Source organism: Oryctolagus cuniculus, chromosome 18 (assembly GCF_051225735.1).
Source record: "Oryctolagus cuniculus isolate XC-2025 breed Fujian yellow rabbit chromosome 18, ASM5122573v1, whole genome shotgun sequence".
In the NCBI taxonomy this organism is placed as follows: Eukaryota; Metazoa; Chordata; class Mammalia; order Lagomorpha; family Leporidae; genus Oryctolagus; species Oryctolagus cuniculus.
In genome coordinates this window covers 41843014-41867705 of record NC_142884.1, presented here as the reverse complement: position 1 = coordinate 41867705, position 24692 = coordinate 41843014, and the positions used below count along the sequence as shown (strand labels likewise).

The 24692-nt window shown below is 39.2% G+C and overlaps 1 protein-coding gene across 18 annotated transcripts in view; it reads right to left on the bottom strand.

The window, feature by feature from the left end:
- PHKB (phosphorylase kinase regulatory subunit beta) overlaps window positions 1–24692 on the bottom strand; it is a 226063-nt gene that overhangs the window by 8525 nt on the left and 192846 nt on the right. For 10 of the 18 annotated variants that reach the window (XM_008248371.5, XM_070061806.2, XM_070061807.1 and 7 more), the window contains 3 exon segments: window positions 23421–23511; window positions 20428–20630; window positions 5042–5176 (listed from right to left, as the gene is read on the bottom strand). In XM_008248371.5, the coding sequence (XP_008246593.3) occupies window positions 5042–5176; window positions 20428–20630; window positions 23421–23511 (429 nt within the window). 18 annotated transcript variants of the gene reach the window in all.

Here is a 24692-nt window from a genome sequence, read left to right as displayed (position 1 = left end):
AATTCCCAGTGCTAAAAAGGCAGACATCAAATCTTATATGTCCTTATAATCAGAGCATTGTGATAAGCAAAAATTCAAGATCTTATTTTCATGAATTAAGTATTCAATCTTAAAAATATGATACATTATTCACAAAAAGCTAAAGATGCAGAATTTCCATTATTTGAAAAGAACACAGTGACACAGCATTATATTCTTGCAAAAACTGAAGACAGGAACAGATATACAATTTTATATTTGGTACTTAAAAAGGTAGCAGAGTGAAATGAATCACAAGAAAGGCATGTCATGACAAATATTTCTAGGTATAAAAATAGCTATGCAGGATATGATAAATACAAAAAGATATTTTGTCCTGGTAAAAAAAAGATCAATGAAGTTTTATCACTATTTAAGTGAGAGAGGTGTCTTTTTTGTATGCAGAAATTTTCTTCGAATAGACGGAGACTCCCACTGCTGGGTTAAAGAAGCCCCACATTAAGGGATCACCCCAAGTTGGTGATGTTTTACTTTGAATAACTGAGCACCTCACATACGTATTTGATTTTGTCCTGTCCCCTCTGTTTGGCAACAACAAAAAGATGTTTTGACACTTCTAGGAAGTCTCAGCTAATAGTTTTGAAAGGACAACTAGAAATGTATTGTACTAACAATGGAAGTTCAGAGTTATTTTAGAAGACTTCTTTTAATTTTTGTTTGTAGTATTTTTATGTTGAGAAATTTTAGACTTATAGAAAAGCTATAAAAATAATTTGCAAAATTCCTGTATAGTTTATTACTTAGCTTTTCCTAATCCTGTTATCTTACATAACCATAGAATAATTATTGATTAGAAAATGAACACTGATACAATATGATTAATAGACCTTTGGATCTTCTTCAAATATTATCAACCCTGCCACCAATGTTGTTGTTTTAGTCCAAGATCCAATCCAGGATTCTACACAGCATTTAGTTTCTACAACTTTGCTCCTTTAATCAGCGACAGTTCCCCAGACTTCCTTTTATCTTCCACGAATTTGATATTTTACAAATGTCAGTTATTTTGTAGGATGTGCCTGGCTTTGGGTTTTCTGACGAAAAGACTGAGTTTATGTACTTTTGGCAAGACCGCCCTGAAGCGACGCTGCACCTTTTCAATGCATCGTACACCAGGGGTCACATGGTGCTGATGTGTCTTCTTACTGGTGCTATTAACCACCATCATTTGAAATTTTGCAAAATTTTGGTTTCTTATCAGACTTCTATCCAATTTTGATTATTGCCTACAATATTATTACCATTAATTTGTCTAATTTTTTATATTTCTATCATTGTGTCTATACTTATTAATCGGAATTCCACTCTAAGGGAAGGGTCCCTTCTCTCCTATTCGTCTATTTATGAGTATGGACAACATGTATTCCAGGGGTTATAATCCAGTACAATGCTATTTATTTTGTTGCTTAGACTGCCCCAGTTTTGGCCATTGGCACTTCTTCCAGCTGTTTCCAGTGTCCTTCTGACATATCTGGTGTCATATTTTGCGTACTTCCTTACTTTCTGGAACAAGATTCTCCAGGATCATTTATTTTAGCCTTGGAATCAACCATTTTTCCAAGGAATCATAGATCTTTTTATTGGAGAAGGGTACCTAGTTTGCTTATTACTGTGTGGTTTCATTACTTCTAGGCTATCTCAGTAGACAGAGGTAAGAAATACATGGATGTATGAGTTATGCACATGAGCACAAGCATCTATTATCCATTTGCTTAAAAACCATGAATTCATGCTGATCCATCAATTCCAATTCAATCACACAGGATGGCTCCTAACGTTTCTCCCACCCTTCTCTCTATTTTTAACTACTTTCTGCAACAGAGAAATCTGGTTCTCATTATTTACATTTACTTGTTTATTCAATCTTAGTGTATCTATAATTTCAGAATTGCTAGTGCATACTTCAGTGAGAAAACTCAGCTAGAGTACAATATTTGTGTGTAGTTCTCTTTGTTCTTTAACCTTATATTATCCAGTCAAAGCAATGTTTTCCAAAGGTACTTTGGTTATTTTTTTTACTTCCCACCCTTGCATTGTGGTACTTTTATTCATTTGTAGCACAGGTTCACTTAATACTGCTTGTATTCTGTGTTGGTCCCCTTCACACGTAGATTTATTTAGCTTCATTAAACATGTGGTGGATATATAAATTTCTACCACAGTTTAAGAGTCAGAATGATATAAAATGTATACTTTGGGAAGTCTTGCTTTCCTTCTCAATCCCTCAATCCTAACATCCTGGACTGCTTCTCAATTATTTTCACTTTTCTATTCACTCCCAGAAGGTAGCCAATTATATCAGTTTCTGATTTATTCTTTCTCTTTTCCTTCTGCACAAAAAAGATATACAGACTTTTTAAAAAATATTCTGTTTCTTATAGAAAAAGTAGTATACTAAAGATGCTTTTGCACTTTGCTGTTTTAACAATACTTCCATATCCTAGAAATTACTCTTTATCAGCCTACACAGACCTTTCTCATTCTTTTTCACAATTGCATAGTACTCTATTGTGTGGATTTAATACAGTGTATGGGCTCTTAGGTTGTAAGAATTCCAAAATCTTTGATTATGAACATTAATATACTGAAGAACTGAGCACACATCTATTTTTATATTATTGGAGGGCTATTTTCAGAGGAAATTCCTAAAAGTAAGGCTGCTGGATCAATGAGTAAGTTCAATATAGACCTTTTTAATGTTGCCAAATTTCCATTCAGAAGGGCTGTACTAACCAAATACATACGAGAGTGCCTATTTTCCAAGTCTTATCACACGTTTATCATACTTTTTAACTTTTGCCAGTCTGAAAGATGAGAACTGGTTCAATGTGTTTTCACTTACATTTTCCTAATTATTAGTTAGTTTGAACAACTTTTCAAATATCTAAAGGCCATTTATGTATGTTTTAAGTGGATTAGTTTTGTTTCTTCCCCATTTCTCTCTTGGGTTTTTGGCTGTCCCTCAAATTTTTAATAAAGATTTATTTATTTATTGAAAAGGCAGATTAACAGGGAGAGACAGAGGTAAGGAGGGAGGTGGAGAGAGGGAGAGTGGGGGAAGGAGATGAGAGAGGAGAGAGAGAGAGAGAGAGAGAATCTCTTTCATCTACTGATTCACTCCCCAGTGCCTTCAACAGCATCCAGGAGCCCTAACCAGGTCTCCCACATGGGTGGCAAGAACCTAAGCACTTGGCCCACCATCTGCTGTCTTCCACAGGAAGTTGAATGGGATGCTGATGTCCCAAGCAGTGGCTTAACCCACTGCCACAACATTCGCCTATTCCTCAATTTTTAAAAAGTCTTGAACAATAGGTCTTTTGGTACATGTTTTGTTCCATTTCTCTGCGTCCTGCGACATGGATTATCTGTTTTTGCTATGCAAAAATATTTTTAATTTTTATAGAGTTTGATTCACCTTTTGCTGCCTTTAGATTACAATTACAAAGTCTTTTACTTCCCAAGGTTAAAAAGGAATTTATCATTGTCTTTTTCAATACTTGTATGATTTGATTCTTTTACATTTAGATCTCTATAATCTATGCTGAGTTTTTTCTTGTGTAAGGCATACAATATGCAATTGATTTTTATCCTTTTTCAAATGGCTATCCAACTGTCCCAGTAGCATTTACTTAGAAAAGTCCACACTTGGGGTGAGTGAGTGGCACAGCAGTTAAGATATCACCTGGATGCCCATATCCGGTATTGGCATGCCTGAGTTAAGAGTCCTGGCTCCACTGCCAATTCCAGTATCCTGCTAATGTGCACCCTGATAGGCAGCAGGTGATGGCTCAAGTAACTGGGTCCCTGCCACGTGGGTGGGAAATAGAGATTGAGTTTCCAGATCCTGGCTTTGGCCTGGCCCAGCCCCAGCTATTGTGGGCACTTGGGGAGTGAATTAGCAGATGAGGAAATCTCTCCCTGTCTGCCTCTTTCTGTTTCTCTGCCTTTCAAATAAATAAATTAAAAAATTTTAAACAGTGATTAAAAAATAACAACTAAAGAGTCCATAATTGACTCAGTGATTTGAGATGTTACCTTCATCATATATTAAATTTCCTAAAGGTCTTGGTACTCTATTCCTGGACTTCCTATTCTGTTCAACTGGTCCATTTGTCTGCTTATGTGCCAAAATCACACTTTTTTCACTAGAGGCTTAGTAATATATTTTAATGCCTATTATGGAAAATTTCTTTTATTATGTTTTTTTCTGGTTATTCTAGCATGTTTGTTTTTCTATATTCAGTTTAGTGTTAACTTATCTAACTCCATGAAACAGTCTGTTGGAATATAATTAGAATAGCATCAACTTTATAACTGACATAATACTGAGTGTTCCTATTTGAAAGCAAAGACGGCTTCCCATTTGTTCAAATCTCCTTTCATAGAAGATTTCTTTCAAAGATGGCCTGAGCAGAATTTTCTAGGCATATAACTATCCTGACTTGGAAAATAGGCACAAAAAAAACTTGAGTAAATAATTACATTAAATTTTGTACTTTAAGTTCACTGTAATTCATAAGCCTTTGTTTTGCTCTTATTCTAAGATTAGTACATTAAGTCTATGAGAAGTTTTGATTCTGAAGTTTAAAGTTTCACTAGGGAGACAGAGTCATAGACAACGCATTTAAATGTTACTAAACCTTATTCCCCATCTGTCAAAATGTTGGGAGGTGATGCGAGTGCTATAAAGGTTCACAAAAGGAATGAATCAAAGGGGTATTAAGTGTTACATTTTGCATGAAACAATGAAAATGAAGGAGAACTTATAAAACTATACTTGAAGAAAACATAAAATTCAAATCAACACAAAATCACAACTAAAGATAGACATTATAACCCCTCTCCATTTATGCCATCCATCTGGTAGGGTGGCCTCTGATACTCTACTCCATTTTATTTCTTATTAATATCTTAATACATTCATATGCTATTATTATTCATACATTCCATACACAGCTAATAATTGTGATGTTACTCTAAATCCCAAGTGTCCTGTAGGTACCTTCCATTTTGCTGAGGCTGGAGAATATCCAACAGTAGTTGTTTCACTTCACTAGGTGACAGCTGATACAAGTCCTTGGCTGGCTTGTCTCCACTGCGGATCTGTAGTTCATACTCCATAGCATGGATGATCCACCTGAAACAAAACCAGAGAAATACGAATCAATAATTATCAATAATTCTTTTTTAAAGATTAATTTATTTATTTGAAAGTCAAAGTTACACAGAGAGAGAAGGAAAGGCAGAGAGAGAGGTCTTCCATCCGCTGGTTCACTCTCCAACTGGCGGTAATGGCCAGAGCTGCGCCAATCTGAAGCCAGGAGCCAGGAGTTTCCTCTGGGTCTCCCACGTGGGTGCAGAGGCCCAAGGACTTGGGCCTTCTGTTGCTTTCCCAGGCCATGGCAGAGAGCTGGATTGGAAGTAGAGCAACTGGGACTTGAACCGGCGCCCAAATGGGATGCCGACAGTGCAGGCGGCGGCTTTACCTACTACGCCACAGCACCGGCCCATATCGATAATTCTTGAAATACAATCAGCTTAGCTGGCGCCGCGGCTCACTAGGCTAATCCTCCGCCTTGCGGTGCCGGCACACCGGGTTCTAGTCCCGGTCGGGGCGCTGGATTCTGTCCCGGTTGCTCCTCTTCCAGGCCAGCTCTCTGCTGTGGCCCAGGGGTGCAGTGGAGGATGGCCCAAGTGCTTGGGCCCTGCACCCCATGGGAGACCAGGAGAAGCACCTGGCTCCTGCCACTGGATCAGCGCGGTGCACTGGTCGCAGCGCGCCAGCAGCAGTGGCCATTGGAGGGTGAACCAATGGCAAAAAGGAAGACCTTTCTCTCTGACTCTCTCTCACTGTCCACTCTGCCTGTGGAAAAAAAAAAAAAAAAAAAGAAATACAATCAGCTTGTCCTCTTCTTGGCAATGCCCTTAACAACAGTGACTCATCCAAAAGAGAAAGAAGAAAGGCCAATTGAATTTCTTCAACCCTTGATATAATTACTTACATCAAGACTGTGTGACATGATCAGATTCTTAAAAATGAGGTCTGATCTTAGACATGTGGTAAGTTGTAAAACATGAGAACAGGGAAGTACTTAGGTTCTTGCCAAATGAAATTCTATCCAGTTCAGTATGACAGTAAACTGTATACAAATATCTGTCCTATTGTATTTTCTTCTTCTTCTTCTTCTTTTTTTTTTTTTTTTGACAGGCAGAGTGGACAGTGAGAGAGAGAGACAGAGAGAAAGGTCTTCCTTTTGCGTTGGTTCACCCCCCAATGGCCACTGCGGCTGGCACACCGCGCTGATCCGAAGCCAGGAGCCAGGTGCTTCTCCTGGTCTCTCATGCGGGTGCAGGGCCCAAGGGCTTGGGCCATCCTCCAACTAGATACATGCAAAAAATAACAACATTCAAACAATGCATTTTAAGAAATGGGCTGAGATATGTAGTTATAGAAACGTTCTTTTCCTATGGATAACAAGTATTTTTAAAAAACCAATTTCCTTTACTTTGCAGTCATTCCTTTAGGGTGGAATGTAAGTACAGAACTACCTGCCTTTGAAATATAAGAACACATTAGTTATAATTACAGAATGTACTTTAACCAACACATTTCAGAAAAGAGAAAATATTTAATTATTTTATATGTAAGTAATTTACTTTTTAATTTGAGAAGCTTTTAAAAAGCATTTTTGCAGTTTCATTTTATTTCTTTCATTCACTGTATTCTGAGGAAAGAACTCAAACTAGTTATGAAAAAAAATCAAAGGAAATCGTGGAAATAATACTGTGTGTTAGCAAACCAGAACTCCAGACACCATTATGAAAAGTTAGGGAATTACTTTCACATTGCAGAACCCTATGCTTTATCTATATATCCTCAGTGAACAGCAAATAACAGATACAGTGTAACACAGCACCTGGAAAGACTGGGTTGTCACTCACCCACACTGCCTCTTTCCCAGATTAGTGCTGTGGGGCCAGCCCACTAAGGAAGATGTCTGGTTTCAACGAAGAGTTAAGAGTGCCTGAGTCGCAGGGCAGGCATTTAGCCTAACAGTTTAAGACATCCAAGTCCCTCCCTGGTGTATATGGGTTCACTTTACTCTGGCTCCTGACTCCAGCTTCCTCTAATGCAATCCCTAGAAGGTAACAGTTTCGGGTTCCTGTCATGCTCATGGGATACCTGAATTGCATTTATGGCTCCTGGCTTCAGCCCAGACCAGCACTGGGTGAATGTGGGCATTTGGTGAGTGAACTAGATATGAATATTCATGTGCTCCTGCACTCTGTTTCTCAAATATTTTTTTTAAAGGGTGGGCTAAGTCACTACACCCAGAAGGAGCATTATGTTTCTCTTAATACATGGCCTTGAAAGACAAATCACAAGGCTATTGCAGATACAGAGATGGAAAAGTCAGGTAGATATAATAAGAAGATTAAAGTCCATTCTGAGAAGGCTGGTTTGTAAAATAACAGCGATGTATCCTTATGGGACAACTTTAATATCTCTCAGTGCAGAAGGTAGTAGGAAAAAATGTTATGCCTTCCCAGTTGATCCAGAGATGGTATTAACCGGGCATATGTCCCAGCCTGCTGGGCCAGGCCAAGGGCCATAAGGTAAAGTGTCTCAGTTCTAGACTGAGTGCTTCACTGCCTGCGGCTAAGACAACTCAGCTCTTCCTAAACTCTCACCTATTCTTTTTGTTGTCATTTCTGGAAGTTCAGAATTTAACAGTCTATTAGTCAACTGCAGGGTTTATGTTGCAAAGCACAGAGGTATGAGAGACACACAAGGATGGAACAGAATTTTTTCTTTAAAGAAGTTACTATTGCTGCTGACATTACAAAATAAATATAACAATGGTTCCTTGATAAGAGCAATGAAGATGATGAGGTATTTGCAAACAACAAAATAAATATTTGAGAGCTTCCTGATACATGTGACAATAGAACATGTGACAAAATGAACACCCATCATTTGTATTTCTCCAATCAGTCAACTGAAATGAAAAACTGGACTAAACCTATGTTTTTGCCAAAGACTGGGATTCTTCTTGTGTTCATCCTCATTATTACTGACTGTATTTAACTAAAATGTTACACAAACATAGTTACTTTGGACACTTTGATGTTGCTTATGAAATTAGCTGCTCAACATTTCAGTTATAACAAACCGCAATGAACTTCTTCTTTTAATAAAACAATACAATTTTTATTTTCATTTTCTCAATTTGCAGTCTGTACTTGAACTTTAAAAGTTATCATTTGATTTCTTTTTTTAGGTTAAAATTTACACTTGAGGCAGCTTAGAACAGAAGGAACATTGAATAAAAAAATCTACAGACCTGCCTTTTTGTTTCCTCAACAAGTCCACGAAGTGAAAGGAAATGCAAGGATGGAGGTACTGTTCTAGATTAAAAGTAACTTAAGACACAACCACTAATTCCACATGTGGGCATTGTTTTAAATTCTGATTCAAGAACCTTTGGGGGAAAAAAGTCATTTTGGGAATTATCTGAAAAATAAAAGAATTGTTGATATTAAGGGATTACTGCTAGTTTTGTTTGATATTATAATGGCACTGTGACTATTAAGAAAATGTTGTTTTAGATTTATTTGAGAGGTAGAGTTACAAACAGAGAGGGGGAAAGACAAAGAGAAAGGTTTCCATCCACTGGTTCACTCCCCAAATGGCTGCAACAGACAGAGCTGAGCTGATCGGAAGCCAGGAGCCAGGAGATTTTTCTGGGTCTTCCACACGAGTGAAGGGGCCCAAGGACTTGGGCCATCTTCTATTGCTTTCCCAGGCCATATGCAGAGAGTTGGATCAGAAGAGGAGCAGCCATGACACGAACTGGTGTCCACAGGGGATGCTGACACTGTAGGTGGAGGCTTAGCTTACTATGCCACAGCAAGTTATTTGTCAAATAGGCATATTACTATTACCCTTTAATTCACCTTGTAGAATTATTTTGAGGAACAAATAAGACAGTATCTAAACTGCTTCTGAAATCCTAAAAAATATCTTACAAATGTTAGCAAATTCCTGTTATGTGATTTCTCAGACTCAGGTTACAAGAAAGTATTATAAATTTTTAAACTAAGTCATTCAGTTACTTAACCAAGTACCAGACTCAATTAATTTTGGGAAGTGCTGGCGCCGTGGCGCTCTTGGTTAATCCTCCACCTGCGGTGCTGGCATCCCATATGGATGGGCGCTGGGTTCTAGTCCCAGTTGCTCTACTTCCAATCCAGCTCTCTGCTGTGGCCTGCGAAAGCAGTACAAGATGGCCCAAGTGCTTGGGCTCCTGCACTTGCATGGGAGATCAGGAAGAAGCACCTGGCTCCTGGCTTCAGATCAGCGCAGCTCTGGCCATTGTGGCCATTTGAGGAGTGAACCAACGGAAGGAAAACCTTTCTGTCTTTCTCTCTCACTATCTGTAACTCTGTCTGTCAAATAAATAAACAAAATCTTTAAAAAAATTTAGAGAAGTATCTTTTTTCCCCAAAGAAATCATCTAGTTAATGAGTTCAAATTTCATAAGTACAACTTTAGGAATATAGTGATTCTTCCCACCATATCTGCCCTCCCACCCCCACTCCCACCCAGTCTCCTCCCTCTTCCATTCCCAGTCCCATTCTCCATTAAGGTTCACTTTCAATTAACTTTATACACAGCACACCGGCCGTGGCGGCCATTTGGGGGGTGAACCAACAGAAGGAAGACCTTTTTATCTCTGTCTCTCTCTCTCACTAATTCTGCCTGTCAAAAAAACAAACAAACAAACAAACAAACAAACAAAAAAACTAAGCATACTCTATCACATTTATCTTTTAAATCCTTAGTACCATAAAATGATAGTTGGAGACTGAAAAGTTTCCCCTCAGGTGTCTTCCTTCTATTTACAAGATCTCAGCAGTTCTGGAAGCACAGTACACTACACCAAACAATCATCAAAGGAAAAAGGGGACTGCTTTTCATTCATTCGAGCAAAATGAACATAATTTATTTGTCATATTAATTAAAATATATTTTCTCATTCAAAAACATTTGGTCCAAAACAAATCTTTTTATACCTTGGAATTCTTGAAAAGATTAAAATAAAAACAGCAAAACAGCCTTAGACATAAACTATTAAAGCATCTGCCAGAGGCTCTGAGAAAGCAAATTACCAGCTGAGCATCACAGTTGAAAAAAATCAAATATATTTTATCCATTTTTAGGACTATTAATAAAAAAGACACAGGAAAATCTAACTTTTCACCCTCATTCCTACTGCGAAGGTACCATAACCCAGTTTGAGGATTCTAGCAAAATAGGGAAAGCAAGCAAGCAAGCAAATGTGGAAGGTCAAAAAAAAATGAAGGTTATCCTTGGACCAGATCCTTATAAATTCAGCTTGTCTAAAGAACCAGGGACATGCTCTACTTGCCAATAAGCAAATAAGAAAGTGGTAGACACACACGACTGACCAAATCAACCTTCATATATATCAAGGTTTGACTTGAGGACAATGAATTCCTCAGGTTTGCTGGAGGGTGTGAAGAGGTGTACAGTCCTTGGAATAAGCTTATTCTTCTAAAAATGCTCTTGTTGTGAGGTTAATGAGTGTACTATATGTGTAATAGCATTTTTCTTCCCAAGGTATTTAAACAAGGAGTGAAATATAAAATAGAATACATGGAAATTTAACACTATTTGTAAACCAGACAGGTTGACACTTTCTGGGAAAAAAAAAAAAAACCATTAGGACTAGCTCTGGTCTTTGGCAAGAAACATCTTTTGAATAATCATTTTGAGATTATTTCAAGATAGTAAGAAGGATTTGCTAAGTTTGCTGTTAAACAAGTAAAGAAATGTTTCTCTGTGGGAACATTGTACAAAGCATTACATTATTAATGGAACTGTATTACCTCTCTCCCACCATAGCCCCCCCCCCCCCCACAAATATAAGCTGAAGCTCTACCCATAATGCGATGGTATTTAGAGATGGAGCCTTTGAGAAGCAATCAGGTTTAGATGAGGTCACGTGCATAGGGTCCTTATGATGGGATTAGTATCCTAATGAGAGACACTAGACAACTTTCTCACCGCGAGGACACTGTGAGAGAGTGCTTGTTCACAAGCCAGAAAGTCTCATTAGAAAATGAAATGGTTGCCACTGTGACTTCAGACTCTGAGGAAAAACATTTTTTCTATTGTTTAAGCCACCCTATCTGCGGTATTTATGACAGCCCAAGCTAACTAATACACAATAGGATACAGGCAAGTTATTAGAAGGGATGCTTCTGTTTGACTGATATTAATATGGAGGAGATAACAATTTGGTAACTGGAGAACAATGACTCGGTCACTCAATCACAGGTCTAATCATTGTGGAACAGAGATGGAAAAGCTCCATCAACATCACCGCCTTACTCCATACCTAATGTCAAACTGTGGGAGCTATGAATGAGTACAGGAAGCATGTTAATGAACTCAGAGCTGTCATTCCTCCTCTTGTCTTTCCTGCACATGCAATGTGACAGTCTCTACCTATGACCCCAATGGCCTCCTCTAAGCACTGGACCCACAGATGTGTTTTTGGGCATTAGAGGACAAGCTACGTCTGGATCATAATTGCTTACAGAAGCTGTCCTGATGGTATGAAAAGTGCAGATGAGAAATGCCTGATAACAAATATCCTACAGGGTTATCTGCCACCGAAGCCTGACTGACAGACCTGCCGCAGAAAGCGGTTGATTGGAGGTCTTTACAGTAATGGGCCTGTCAGGAACTTGATCTATTTCAACGTGAAAGCTGGTGCACAAATCAATAATGAGACAGCAAATCAAATCATTATCAGACCAGAATACCATTCCTGTGAGCAGGTTAATTTTGTTCACTGGAGTGCCTGATAGTAGTACAGTTGAAGAAATTGCACTGGCAGGATTAACCTTGGAAAAAACAGAAAGAAGCATGCTGCTACTGTTTTTAAAGCAAGTGAGGCGGTGGGTGATGTAAGTAAATAAAGTTTTAAAAATAACAGAATAAACCTCAAAAAAAGAGAGGATAAACCAGAGAGATAAAAGTATACATAGTACAAGGCAATTTCGGACAAGATGTACCATGATTAAGGCAAATGTGTTTATTTCTTACGCCCATTCATCTTAGTGAATGTTGATATTTCAAGAATATGGTATCAAAATGTGACCCAACAACCAATCTCTTTCATCATAATTAGCACTTAAAAGAGAGAACAATAGTAAAAAGCTAGATAAGAATGAATCTAAGATGCTTTATTGCACTAAAAGAAAAAAAACCTTATAAATCTACCTCCCGTCCCCCTCATTCTCTTAAAATCAGGCTACAATCACTACAGTACACAAAGGACTGACTTAGAAGCAGCTACAAGTTCAAATTTATAAGAAAGTTGACATTCAAAGGCTCCATAATTGAACAATTTGCTCACTAGTATTTGGCAAAGTAAACACCTTCCAGGGACTAACTCAAGATAAATTTTGCAAACATGCTACATCTGCATTTGTTGCTGCCAGTCAACAACGTGCAAGAGAGTCATACACATAAAGGAGCTGAGGTACTAGTAAAATCTATTAAGAATGAATAAATCTAGGGGCAGGCGTTGTGGCATAACAGGTTAAGTCACTGCCTGAAATTATGGCATTCCATGTGGGTGCGGGTTCAATTCCAAACTGCTCTGCTTCTGATGCAGCTCCCTGCTAATGGCCTGGAAAAGCAGTGGAAGTGGCCCAAATATTTGGGCCCATGCACCCATGGGGGAGACCTGGAAGAAGCTCCTGGCTCCTGGCTTCAGCCTGGTCCAGTACCAGTCATTGTGGCCATTTGGGAGTGAACAAGTGGATGTAAGCTCCACCCCACCTTGTAACTCTGCCTTTCGAATAAATAAAATAAATCTTAGAAAAGAATGAATAAATCTAGATTTCAATCAAAATATATGGAAAGACACAAAAGTGTCTTCTTTAGAGGAGCATGATTGCAAGCTCCAAAGACAGTGTTGCTGCAAGTGTCTGAAGCTGTCTGATATCCCTAGAGTAGAAACACTATTCTAAACCTCTCCACTAATGTGGTGGAAGAGCACCATGGGCATAGGCGTAAGGGGGTCTTATTTTAGAGTGTCTGCCATATATTACCAGGTGACAGAGAGGTGAGACCATGTTAAATGGCAGCAGAAAATCCCAAGGGATTCTCTGTTGAGGTTTCTCTATGAAACACTTTAGGATGGACCATCCCACTGGATTCTAAAGGATACTGAAAAGGATGCCTCTTCCAACATAAATGAGTCCTGCGGGAGCACAGGGCCTTTGCAAACCCAGGATCAGAAGTAAAAGAGAGTTTCTCTCTCTTTCTTTCTCTCTTTCTCTCTCTCTCTCTCTCTCTCTCTCTCTCTCTCTCTCTCTGTGTGTGTGTGTGTGTGTGTGTGTATGTGTTGGGAGATGAGGAGGTTCCTCCTATGCAAACCCAGGACCAGAAGTAAGAGCGAGTCTGTGTGTGTGTGTGTGTGTGTGTACTGGGAGACGAGGAGGTTCCTCCTATGGATTCTTAAGATTTGTGATATGTAAAAAGAACTCCCCAGAGGTACCTGTTCTACAAAAGCCACGAAAGAAATACAGAGAATCTCATTATCAAATGTCACAGTGATTATGTTGAAGGTTTACCCTTTGGAAAATATCTTGATATTCCTTACTGAAAATTACCACAATCAAAAGAAGCCAAGACAGTACTAGCCTCCCTGTTTTACAGACCATGGAGCTACAATGGTGGTGGCAGGGGGTGGGGGGAGCGAGCACAGCATTCACATTAGTTTCAAATCCTGTGACCTTGTGCAAGCTATTTGCTGCATTTCAAACTGTCTGTCTGGAAGCATGTCTCCTAGGTGTTTGTGAGGACTACACAAGATAACCCAGGGGCCAAGCATCCAGACAATGGGTCCTTGATAAACTTAGCTCTCTTCCTCTGAGAACAAGGAAGAATAATGCATTTACTCAAGACACTGGAAACAATGAGAATCAGATTTGTTTTTCCCTTGTAACAATCATATTAGTTGGTATCTAGAGAGCTTAATTAGGTGGTGGAGGTGGTTTTGCTCTAGGGGAGTTGGATTATTTTCCTCAGAGGAGCTAAATGGCACTGCTTACCCTTTGTCTGCATCCCATTGCCTTTCCCTTTGCTGGCCTCCACTAAAGGCCCATGGACCCAGTACACGTTTACTAACTTGACAACATTTTGGATGGGCTGTTAACTTGGAACACAGGCATCTATCCTGGACCTGTGAAAAAGGCTTAATCTCCATGAAAATCTTACTTCTACTGTATACAATGACCTTGACAATACAACAAACATAAATTATTTTAAACTGTCCTTACACTTTGCCTCCAAAACCAATTTTGATCCAGCAACAAATAGGCAGGTTTCTATTCTGAAAAGGTTTTATGTGTGTGATTATGATGAAGAAATTGTCTATTTGCCACAAGTATCTTACAGTATTACAAGGAAGTGAAAAGCTTTCTCTATAATGACTCAACTTTTCATGGTATCTTAGTGCGTCCCTTATGGTATACAAGGGGTTACTCAGAATCAGTTTCAAATCATCCTAAATCCTTGCTATCTTGATGAATATACTTTAAATATCTCATTTCTAAGGTTTGTTGTCTTGTAACTACAAATGTTCCTAAATGCTACATAGTACTGATACTCGATTTGAAGACAAACAAGAGATCAAACACATCTAGGGTCTGTGGCACATCATCACTGTCCCATGAATACTTGAATAGAACCCAGATCATAAGTCAAGTCATGTAGAAGAGATAATAAAGGTCATACGGTTTTAGAAATAAGCGCACGCGCACACACATACACACACACGGTACTTTAGTGCTTCAGACTGAAACACAAGAACTCTGGGGCCAAGTGGTCCCCGTCTAAGTCCTGGTTCTTTGACCTACCAGTTTGATAAGACAAGTTATCTAAGCCTTTCTGACTCTCTGCATCCTTACTGTGAAATGGGGGTTCGGTGCATGCCTCAAAGTATTTGTAGTGATTAAATCAGATAATACATATAATGATTTTTTAGCACTTTGCTAAGCAAATCACATGTTCAGTAAACATTGTGGTTATGATGGTGGAGTAAGAGCAGAAGGGTGGTTTCCTGGAATGATCTTTTGAGCACAGTGATTATTCATGTTTGTATCCCCTTAGATCTTTACTGGGAACACTATAGAGGTAGCACTGTAAGGCAACCTGTACTATATTCTGAGGTGCCTAACTACACTATTCTGTTAGTAAATGAATGGAGCAAAGCGCTACATCCTGATGCCTTTTATTTATGTGCCTGGACTTTGACATAAACAAAATGCTGTTTAACTTGGTCATATCCTGAGGGATGTCACTTGAATTTTCTCTTATGTAGCCCCATGCTGGGGCTGAGGCTGGAGGCCAGGAACCTAATTCATATTTCACACATGGGCGGTAGGAGTACAACTACTTGAGTCACCATGGTCACCTCCCTGAGCCTGCACCAGCAAGAACTGGAGTCAGGAGAGGAGGTGAACAGCAAACCCAGGCTAGGATGCATGCGTCTCAACTGCTGTCCCAACCACCAGGCCAAACTCCTACCACCCTATTTAATTTCAGTATAATTAGGCACAAGCCAAGTATATTTATCAAAATTAAAGAGTTCTTTATTTCTCTTCAATGAGTACAGAGACAGGTTAGCTTTTTTTCCCTTAAATTTCCCATAATTAGCTAAAGGTAAACCACTTGATTTATTATTATATTCTGTATATTAAACAAATATTTATTAAGCATTTCTGATGAGCTAGTCTGTGGTACAGATAGGGTGTAATAGAAAATCTAGTCCTTACCCTTAGCAGAATTTCCCAGGTAAATCACTTCTTATTAAAAAAATACTAGGCCTTCCCCAACTGAAAATGTTTCAGCAATAAGGGTTGAGCTATGAAACCCTCAGAAGAGGAAAATCTACAAAATAACTCAGGCAGGGACATTGTTAATATACACAATGGAAATATAATTTCATAATTTCAGGATAAGTTTTTGAATAGTGAATAATTAAGGTTTCATGGCAAATTTATTCCTGAAGCAGTTTTTTTGTTATTGTTTAATACTAAGTCACATGCTGTCATCCTGATATTTTTATTTTGGGTGACTCACTTTAAGGAAAAAATGCATTACTTTTCATGGAAAGCAATGAATATATAGAGTACCTGATATAAAACCAGGAAGGAAACTGTTTTCAGAATAAGCTAAACACATATTCCCATGAAGAACATGGGCCAGCTTAGGCCAGATTTGAAATCAAGAAAGGAAGTTACATGGGATTTATGAGAAGACTTAAATTAGGCTACAATGCTGACTAAACAGTGAGGGAGAACTACCAGAGACTAAAAAATATGAACCAGTTACTCTGAGACTTTGTTTAAACCTCTGCAAGGATGACCATCTCTTGAAGAGGCTCTCCCAACTTATCACTTACAAAACTCACACTTACTAACTTACAAAAAATGTGCTCGGGAACAGTCTTAACCTACACACCTCATGTTTCTTTCCTTTAGAGTCCATTCACATCAAGGATTCAATTCTGTACTCTCACATGTAGTTAAGAGGTTGGAATTGAAAATATTATGGCAAAACAGAACGAACAAATTTGTTATAATTCAAAGTTCTTGTAATTGACTTAGAATACTTTAAATCTTTGTAAGGAACAATTTTAAGGAATAGAAATGAAGGTCAGGTTCTATGCAGGTACAGTAATTCACTTTCAATCGAAAGAGGAGATAAAGAATGAAGAATTCACCTGAAATACTCATATGTTATAGTTGAAATCAGGCAAACAGTTTAAAAATAGTAAATGAATAATTTTTCATGCAAACATTCAATGAGAGGACTTCAAAAAGCTCAAGAGAAGATGGAATTAAAAGATAAGTTGATCTGGGGGCTAGTGCTGTGGTGCAGCAGGTACAGCTGCTTCCTGCAGTGCTGTATCCCACATAGCTGCTGGTTTGAATCCCAGCTGCTCTACTTCGAATCCAGCTCTCTGCTATGGCCTGGGAAAGTAGCAGAAGATAGCTTATGTCCTTGGGCCCCTGCACCTATATGGGAGACCTGGAAGAAGACCCACGCTCATGGCTTTGGATCAGCCCAGCTCCGGTCATTGCAGCCATTAGGGGAGTGAACCAGTGGATATAGGAACCTCTCTCTCTCTCTCTCTCTCTCTCTGCCTTTCAAATAAATAAATAAATCCTAAAAAAAGAGATGTTTATTTTGATGCAAATATTTTAAAATTCATGCATAGTTTTTTCATAATATGCATTTCCTATGAAAATTTTTAAGACCCTTTATATATCTGGGTTGTTCTCAATGTTTCTCTATTTCAAACAATGCTGAAGATGAAGAATGCTATGAAAAGTTTTTATGAACTTGTGTATTATTGAAGAGTAAATTACTAGATTGAGAATTGAGAAATCAAGAGGTATACAGATACTGCCAAATTAATAATGTTTTTATATGTATTTTTAAAAATATTTATTTACTGGAACATCAGAGTTAGAGAGAGGAAAAGGCAGAGAAAGGGGGGGGGAGGGAGAGAGAAAGAGAGGTCTTCCATTCACTGATTCACTCCCCAAATGGCTGCAGCTGCTGGAGCTGGGCTGATATGAAGCCAGAAGCCAGGAGCCAGGAGCCAGGAGCTTCTGCCAGTTCTCCCTTGCAGGTGCAGGCATCCAAGGACTTTCCCAGGCGCATTAGCAGGGATCTGGATTGGAAGTGGAACAGCCAGGACTAAACTGGTACCCATATGGAAATACTGGCATTGCAGGTGGTAACTTTACCTGCTATGCCACAGCGCCAGCCCCTTTATATGTAATTTTAAAGGAAAAAAAGGGTAATCATTTTTTAGAAGGTGTTTCATATTTGCATGTAAAATTAAAATAAAGAAATGAAAGAGAAATAGATGCAAAAACAAGAAAGTACAATAAATTGAAAACATACAATTTCATGCAGGAATAAGTCAAATATAAAAGAAATGGCACAAATATGAGATATATATATTTCTACTGAAAGACAATATGCATATAATTAACACTTTTGTGCTATACACTTAAAAATGGTTAGGATAGTAAATTTCTCAGGGCCGCGTTGTGATGTAGTGAGTAAAGACACTGCCTATGACCCTGGCATCCCATATAGATGCTGGTTCAAGCCCCAGCTGCTCCACTTCTGACCCAGCTCCCTGCTAATATTCCTAGCATAGCAGCAGAAGATGGTCCAAGTCCTTGCCCCTGCACCCACGTGGAAGACCTGGAAGAAATTCCTGGTTCCTGACTTAAGTCTGGCTCAGCCCTAGCTGTTGCCTTCATTTGGGGAGTGAACAAGGGGACAGAAGATCTCTTTGTCTCTCTTCTCTCTCTTCCTCAGTTTCTGTGCCTTTAAAGTAAATAAAAATAAATCTTTAAAAAAAGATGATAATTTTATGTTGTTATAATAAAAAAGACATTCTTAGATTATACTATATGTAAATATAGCATAAATGCTTATAAGTTGTACATACATACTCACATACAAGTATGTAATTATAAAAAAACACTGAATAGAAAGGGGAAAAAGACAATATACCAAGTGAAAAACAACAAAGAAAGCAAATACAGCAGTAACAGTAGGTAAAAGCTACCTGCTACATTTTTCATGCATGGCAATGGTATTATGGTTATGTTTTGAAAAAGCCCTTATTTTTTAGAAATGCACATAGAAGCAGTGATATTATGGATATGCCTTTTAAAAATCCATAGGAGGGTGTCAGCAAGGTGTGTAATAGGTGGGAATACGAGTAAAATCAGATTGGCCATATGATATAGCTGAAGCTGGGCCACAGTATGTGCACACAAGGTTTCATGACACTGGTTTCTATATTTCTGTAAGTATTTGAATTTTGTTTAAAAAGTTGAAAAGCAAAAAAAAAATGTTGAAGAGCAACAAATGACACAAGGAAGATATATTGATAAAAGCAATTAGGTAACAAGAAGAAAAACAAGGCTTTAAAACACACAAAACAAAACCGGTAACAACGCTAGAAACTGATACATTCATATTGTTAAGATATCCATCAACAACAGAATATGTAGACACTGAGGTTCAAGTATACAGAATGCAAGCTATATACATGCACAGTCACACACATATTATATATTCAATAAATAAGAATACATATTCTTTTCAAACATTTGAGAAATACTCCCCAAATTGGCCTGGTGCTAGGTTATTTTATATGTCCAGGTATCATTTGACATCTTAGCATGATACCTGTACAATAAAAACTATATTCAAAAAAGAAATGTATTTCATTAGCTTATCATGGGCTTTTAAAACATATTATCTCATTTCATTCTCACATGAGACAATGAGGCTGTTATCAAAGTGCGGCTGCTGGACTCGAACTCAGTTCTGTTGACTGCCAGAGCCTGGTCAGCTTTCACAACACTATTCTGCCTCCCCAGATTCCTGATGAGAATATTCAAGATCACCAGAGCCTTACTTTCAAGTTCTCCAAATTTATGATATTAGAAACTAAAAACTAGATTTTTGGTAGGAGAAGGATGTACAGTGTTTTATTTATTTATTTTTTGACAGGCAGAGTGGACAGTGAGAGAGAGAAAGGTCTTCCTTTGCCATTGGTTCACCCTCCAATGGCCACCGCGGCTGGCGCGCTGCGGCCAGCACACCGCGCTGATCCAAAGGCCGAAGCCAGGTGCTTCTCCTGGTCTCCCATGGGGTGCAGGGCCCAAGCACTTGGGCCATCCTCCACTGCACTCCCGGGCCACAGCAGAGAGTTGGCCTGGAAGAGGGGCAACCGGGACAGAATCCGGAGCCCTGGCCTGGACTAGAACCCAGTGTGCAGGCGCCGCAAGGCGGAGGATTAGCCTATTGAGCCACAGCGCCAGCCCTGTACAGTGTTCTTAAAAGGACGAAGTTCCTGAGTGCTCTCCTCACACCTTTTTTTCCAGAAATCATTTTTCTCTTAAGGCCCACCCATTTTACTTATAGGGATTTTTATGACTGTTGTCCTTAATCTTTTATAGGATGCAGCTGTTCAAAAACCTGGAGTTTGATTTTACCGGAGAACACAGTTACATTAGTACATGTAGCTTGGGAGTTAAACAAACATGAGGATTCCTTCAGGCCGATGGAATTTATTTCTTCACACCACCAGATGCTGCCTCCCTCCATGGCGTAGGGGAAAGATGCATGTTCCTAAGTACTCACCAGAAACCTGGAGCATTGCTTCACTCAGAGAGGCCATGGCTGTTAGAGGACACTCCAACTGTTCTGTTTAAGCAAATGCAAAGTACTTTACTCACCCAATTCGTATTTTCAGCATGCCACTGAATAACTCCGGGTTATTAGAGATGATCCAACCAATATGGATGACCAGTTCTTGCTGGATGACCGCTTCCCTCTCATCATGGGTGTTACATTTATAATAGATGATGTTCTTAATCACTCTTGGAGACAAAGGATTAGAGATAACCTCTTCTTCATGTCCAAAGGCACCCAGCGTTACCTATGAGTGGCAGAATTTTATTATAAAAGTCTTCTAGCTACTAGGGGATAAAAGAAAAAAATTCAAGGCTCAGAATGACTGGCAGGCTGAAATTACTCCACACAAGCTAGGGAATTAGGTAGAATAACTGTTCTTGCTATTTATTAAAAATAGCTTTCAAAGTATGACTCTCAATGGAGTTCAGGAAAGTTTCACAGACAGGGCTAAAATATAAGGGCAGGTAAGGGCCCCAGTTAGGCAGAGAAGGTGAGTGGTTAAGTATTAAGATAAAATTATTCTAAATGACTTTGGTACTAGAAACTCCCCAGAGAAGCCAGAATACTTTGAATACTTCGATTTTACTGTACAATCCACACAACTTAGTTTTTGGGAGAGCCACTTTCTATCCTTTTATAGACTCAGTCAGAGACTTTCACTCTTGAACAACACTGTAGCCTTTTCAAAGGCAGGTGCAAGGTCACATGGTTGTTGTGTGCTCTTCCTTCTCTTGGCATAACCTACGTGCCCAGGGAGGGCTAACATATGTGATGACACATCTCTCACCTACGGAGGGGGAATGAACGAGTCAGCCCAAGAGCCTGGGGAAGGAAAACGCATGGACAGAAACGGCAAAGAGGGCTCCGAGCGCAAAGTGCTGCTGGAGCTGGCTGGAACGCTCTGTTGTCTCTCTTCCTCTGTCCTGGGCATTCTGCCTCCCAGCAGTCTGCAGCCTCCTTCCCCATTATCTCTTTCCATGCCTTTGCTTCCCACAATGCATGGTTGTAAGAGGTAGGAAAAGGAGTAGCGGGGCACTTGTGTTTTCAGAGGTGAAGAGAAAGAGCAGAAGATGGGGTCTTTTGCCCCAGTACTGTAATGAAGTGAAAACTGAGAACTGTTGATTTACTAATCATAGGGGTCCTGACCAGTTAGTCCAATTGTGACTTCTTTTATTAAAAGGCCAGTGTGTAAAGAAGAAAACAGCGGGTGCATCATTGTTCTGGAAGCAATGATGACTGAACCACTCATGCGTTCCAGAGTCTGAGGTGATCTGGAAGCGCTTGGTAGAAACAGTATTACTTCGTTCCCAGAGCAGGATTTCTCATTTCTTTTCTGTTAAGGGAGTAAGAAGCAGTGAATGGACCTACTTCATGTACTTGGTCATGAAGCTGAGCTGTTGGCCTCCCAGGATTATCTAGTTCTGTGACTATTTTCCTGGAAGACATGCTAGGCTGATGGGCAGTGGGCCAGTGACAGCCTCAGGGCAGGCTCTGGTGTTTCTAGGAGGAGGGAGCAGGGTCTCAGAACCACAGGTTGCAAAATTACTCTAGTACAGAATGTATATGACAATCCTAACTCACCCCCTTCCAAGGTCAGGTGCTGGTGACCTCAAAGATCTATAAAAACTCCCAAGGTTCACTCCCAAGGTCCAGCTGCAGTAGAATTAACTGTTTTCAGATATACTACAGAGACCTACTCTAAAGAAAAACAATAGCTTCTTAAAGCTTGTTAACTTTCTTGCAACAGTGATGTGGACCAGGACAAAAATAGAAGACTGGTTAGAAGTGAGGAGTCTGGTGACGGAAGGCACTTGAAACATGACTTCCTATACTTTGATCTATTTTAGCTGAAAACAGGGCTGAAAATTCTACTTCTTAATAATTTGGAGAACACAGCATACTCATATATGAAAACCGATTTGACTTTCTTGGAGTTTTTATTAGTACAATTATTTTTGTTATTAAATATTACAGGAAAAATAGCTTATTATTCTAACATTCCAAAAGCTGGGTATTAGGATGAAATAATTTCAATCTTAATGAATTAAGAGCCCTGAAATATGAGCAGCTGGTTGATTCTATTAAAGGGGGTTAAAGTCTTTCATATTACTAAAGCTTATTATATCCCGAGGTTAGCTGTCAGAAAAATACAATGAAGCACATATATTCTCAAAGAAGAGCAAGAATGCAAACAGGTTTTCATTCTAATCAAATGATGATTCAGCCAGGTAATCAGAGCTAATTGAGACTGGAACAAAGAAATGAGCAGCCACATGCCACTAGAATAACTACAAGCACATTCACCAAATTCCTGCTCTAAGCCAGGCCCCATGCTGAGCACACTGAGACAAGCACTGGACAAGCCCCAGGCCCTGACCCATGGAGGCTCACAGCCTACCATGAGGTGAGAGGCTCATTCAATCAGACTGGGATCCAGGGCACATGGTGAAAAATGTCACAGGTCTCTTATGAGAGTCCCCAGGACAAAGAGACCACTGCTAAGGGAGAATGGCTTGCTGAGGGGGAGGTGACAGAGATGACCCTGGTGAGTGGAAAGGAGCTGTGCGAAGAGATGGTCTAGAAGGGAAAGCATCCAAGGAGCAGTACTGGTGGGCAGACCCTGGCTCTGCCTGGACACCGACACATTTCTAAAGGAGAGGTAGATTGCATGTGGAAGAGAAGAGAAAATGTGACCTTTGCTATTCACCTGTCTTTGCTCAGCCTATCCTAAACCTGACTAGAATATTGCAGTGGGTATTATACATTTTCCACATGAGCATTTGCATTAACCTGAAGTTAGCCTGGGAGTTACAGCTCTAGGGTGCAGCAGGAAAAAGGAATGGCCGGTTTCATAATCGTGCATTTTTAAGACTACAAATATCTTTTGTTTGTAGAAGTCTTAGAAATGTCTGAACCACTGTTCATCTGCCTGTGAGAGGCCTATGACACTGAGGTCTGCTAGGTTTAAAATTAAGGGTCCTCCAGAAACCTTTGTGACTATGACTCAGTGAGGGTCTGGAAAGCAGATACTTACCTGTTTGCCCTGCACTAAAACATTAGTAATGGATGGGGCCAGGCTGTCCACTACTTTATTTAAAAGACTTGCTGCACGGCGTACAACCGACCTGGGGGTAAAGAAGAGAGCAGGCCAGATGTTCACAAATCTAAAAGATGATGAATGAATGGGGCCCCTGATTTGGGAGCCTTAAAAATACACATGCTTGGATCCTGACATAGTCATCTGGAGGGAACACTGAGCCCAAGGCATTGGACCAAACAGCTAAAATTTCCCAGAGTACCATGCAGAATCAGGGAGGCATCCCTAACCCTCACTTCTGTCACCAGGCTATGTCAAAAGTACTATTGGTACCATTATCAATTAAAAAGAAAGAAAATGGATCACAATCATTCTTTCTATTGGGGGTATGGGCAGGATTTAAGTCTATTCCAATCTTGCATTTAACAAACTCATGATTACGTCTGTCACCAGTACATATGACCTATTCTTATAACCAACTTAAATCACATTTCTTTTGGTGCCTAGAGAACCAAATCTCTGGATTAGAGGACTCACTTAGTGTTGAACTTTCAAATGTGCTACAATGAAATACCAACATTTTTCCTCTTGATAAAGCCAGAACATTGGGGGAAGGAATTCACACTGCTATTTTTACACTTCTGAAAGTCTTAGACTGTAGGGAGAACAGATTTTTTTTTAAAGCACAGCACATGCAATACATGAGATTTTTAACTCAAAACTAAAAATTCATGTGGAACCTTTAGATGGAGAAAATAAAATACAAGTAGATTTGAAACCAGTTGCAATTTTGTTTTTGATTTTCAGGGTATCCATGGAAGCTGAAGAATTTATATTCCATAAAAGCATTCATATTCCTTAATTTCAACATGGATAGACTAGTAGAAAATTAAGAAAATAACTGATAAAATTAGTGAGACAAATGCTTCCTACTTCTAGAAAAGCTTTCACCCACACGCTATAAGACCAAAAGACATGTTTAACCTTCAAAGTGCAAATAAGCTCACACGTTTCAAGCAGCTTGAGTTTTCAAATTGTGTGCATGTTACCTGTTTCCCATGTACCAGAAAAGTAGTAATGTGTGGGGCTATAGAGGAAGAAAATTTCTGGGTAAATGCAGCCCCGTAGCGCACCGCCAACCTGGGTGTGTCAGTGGAAAGCCATAAAAGGGAAAATAGAATAAATAAAACTTCCAGGAGTTTGTTCTTTGAAATATAACAATCAGCATTCTAAATGTTTGCCATTCAATGATTTATCTAAAGTGCAAAT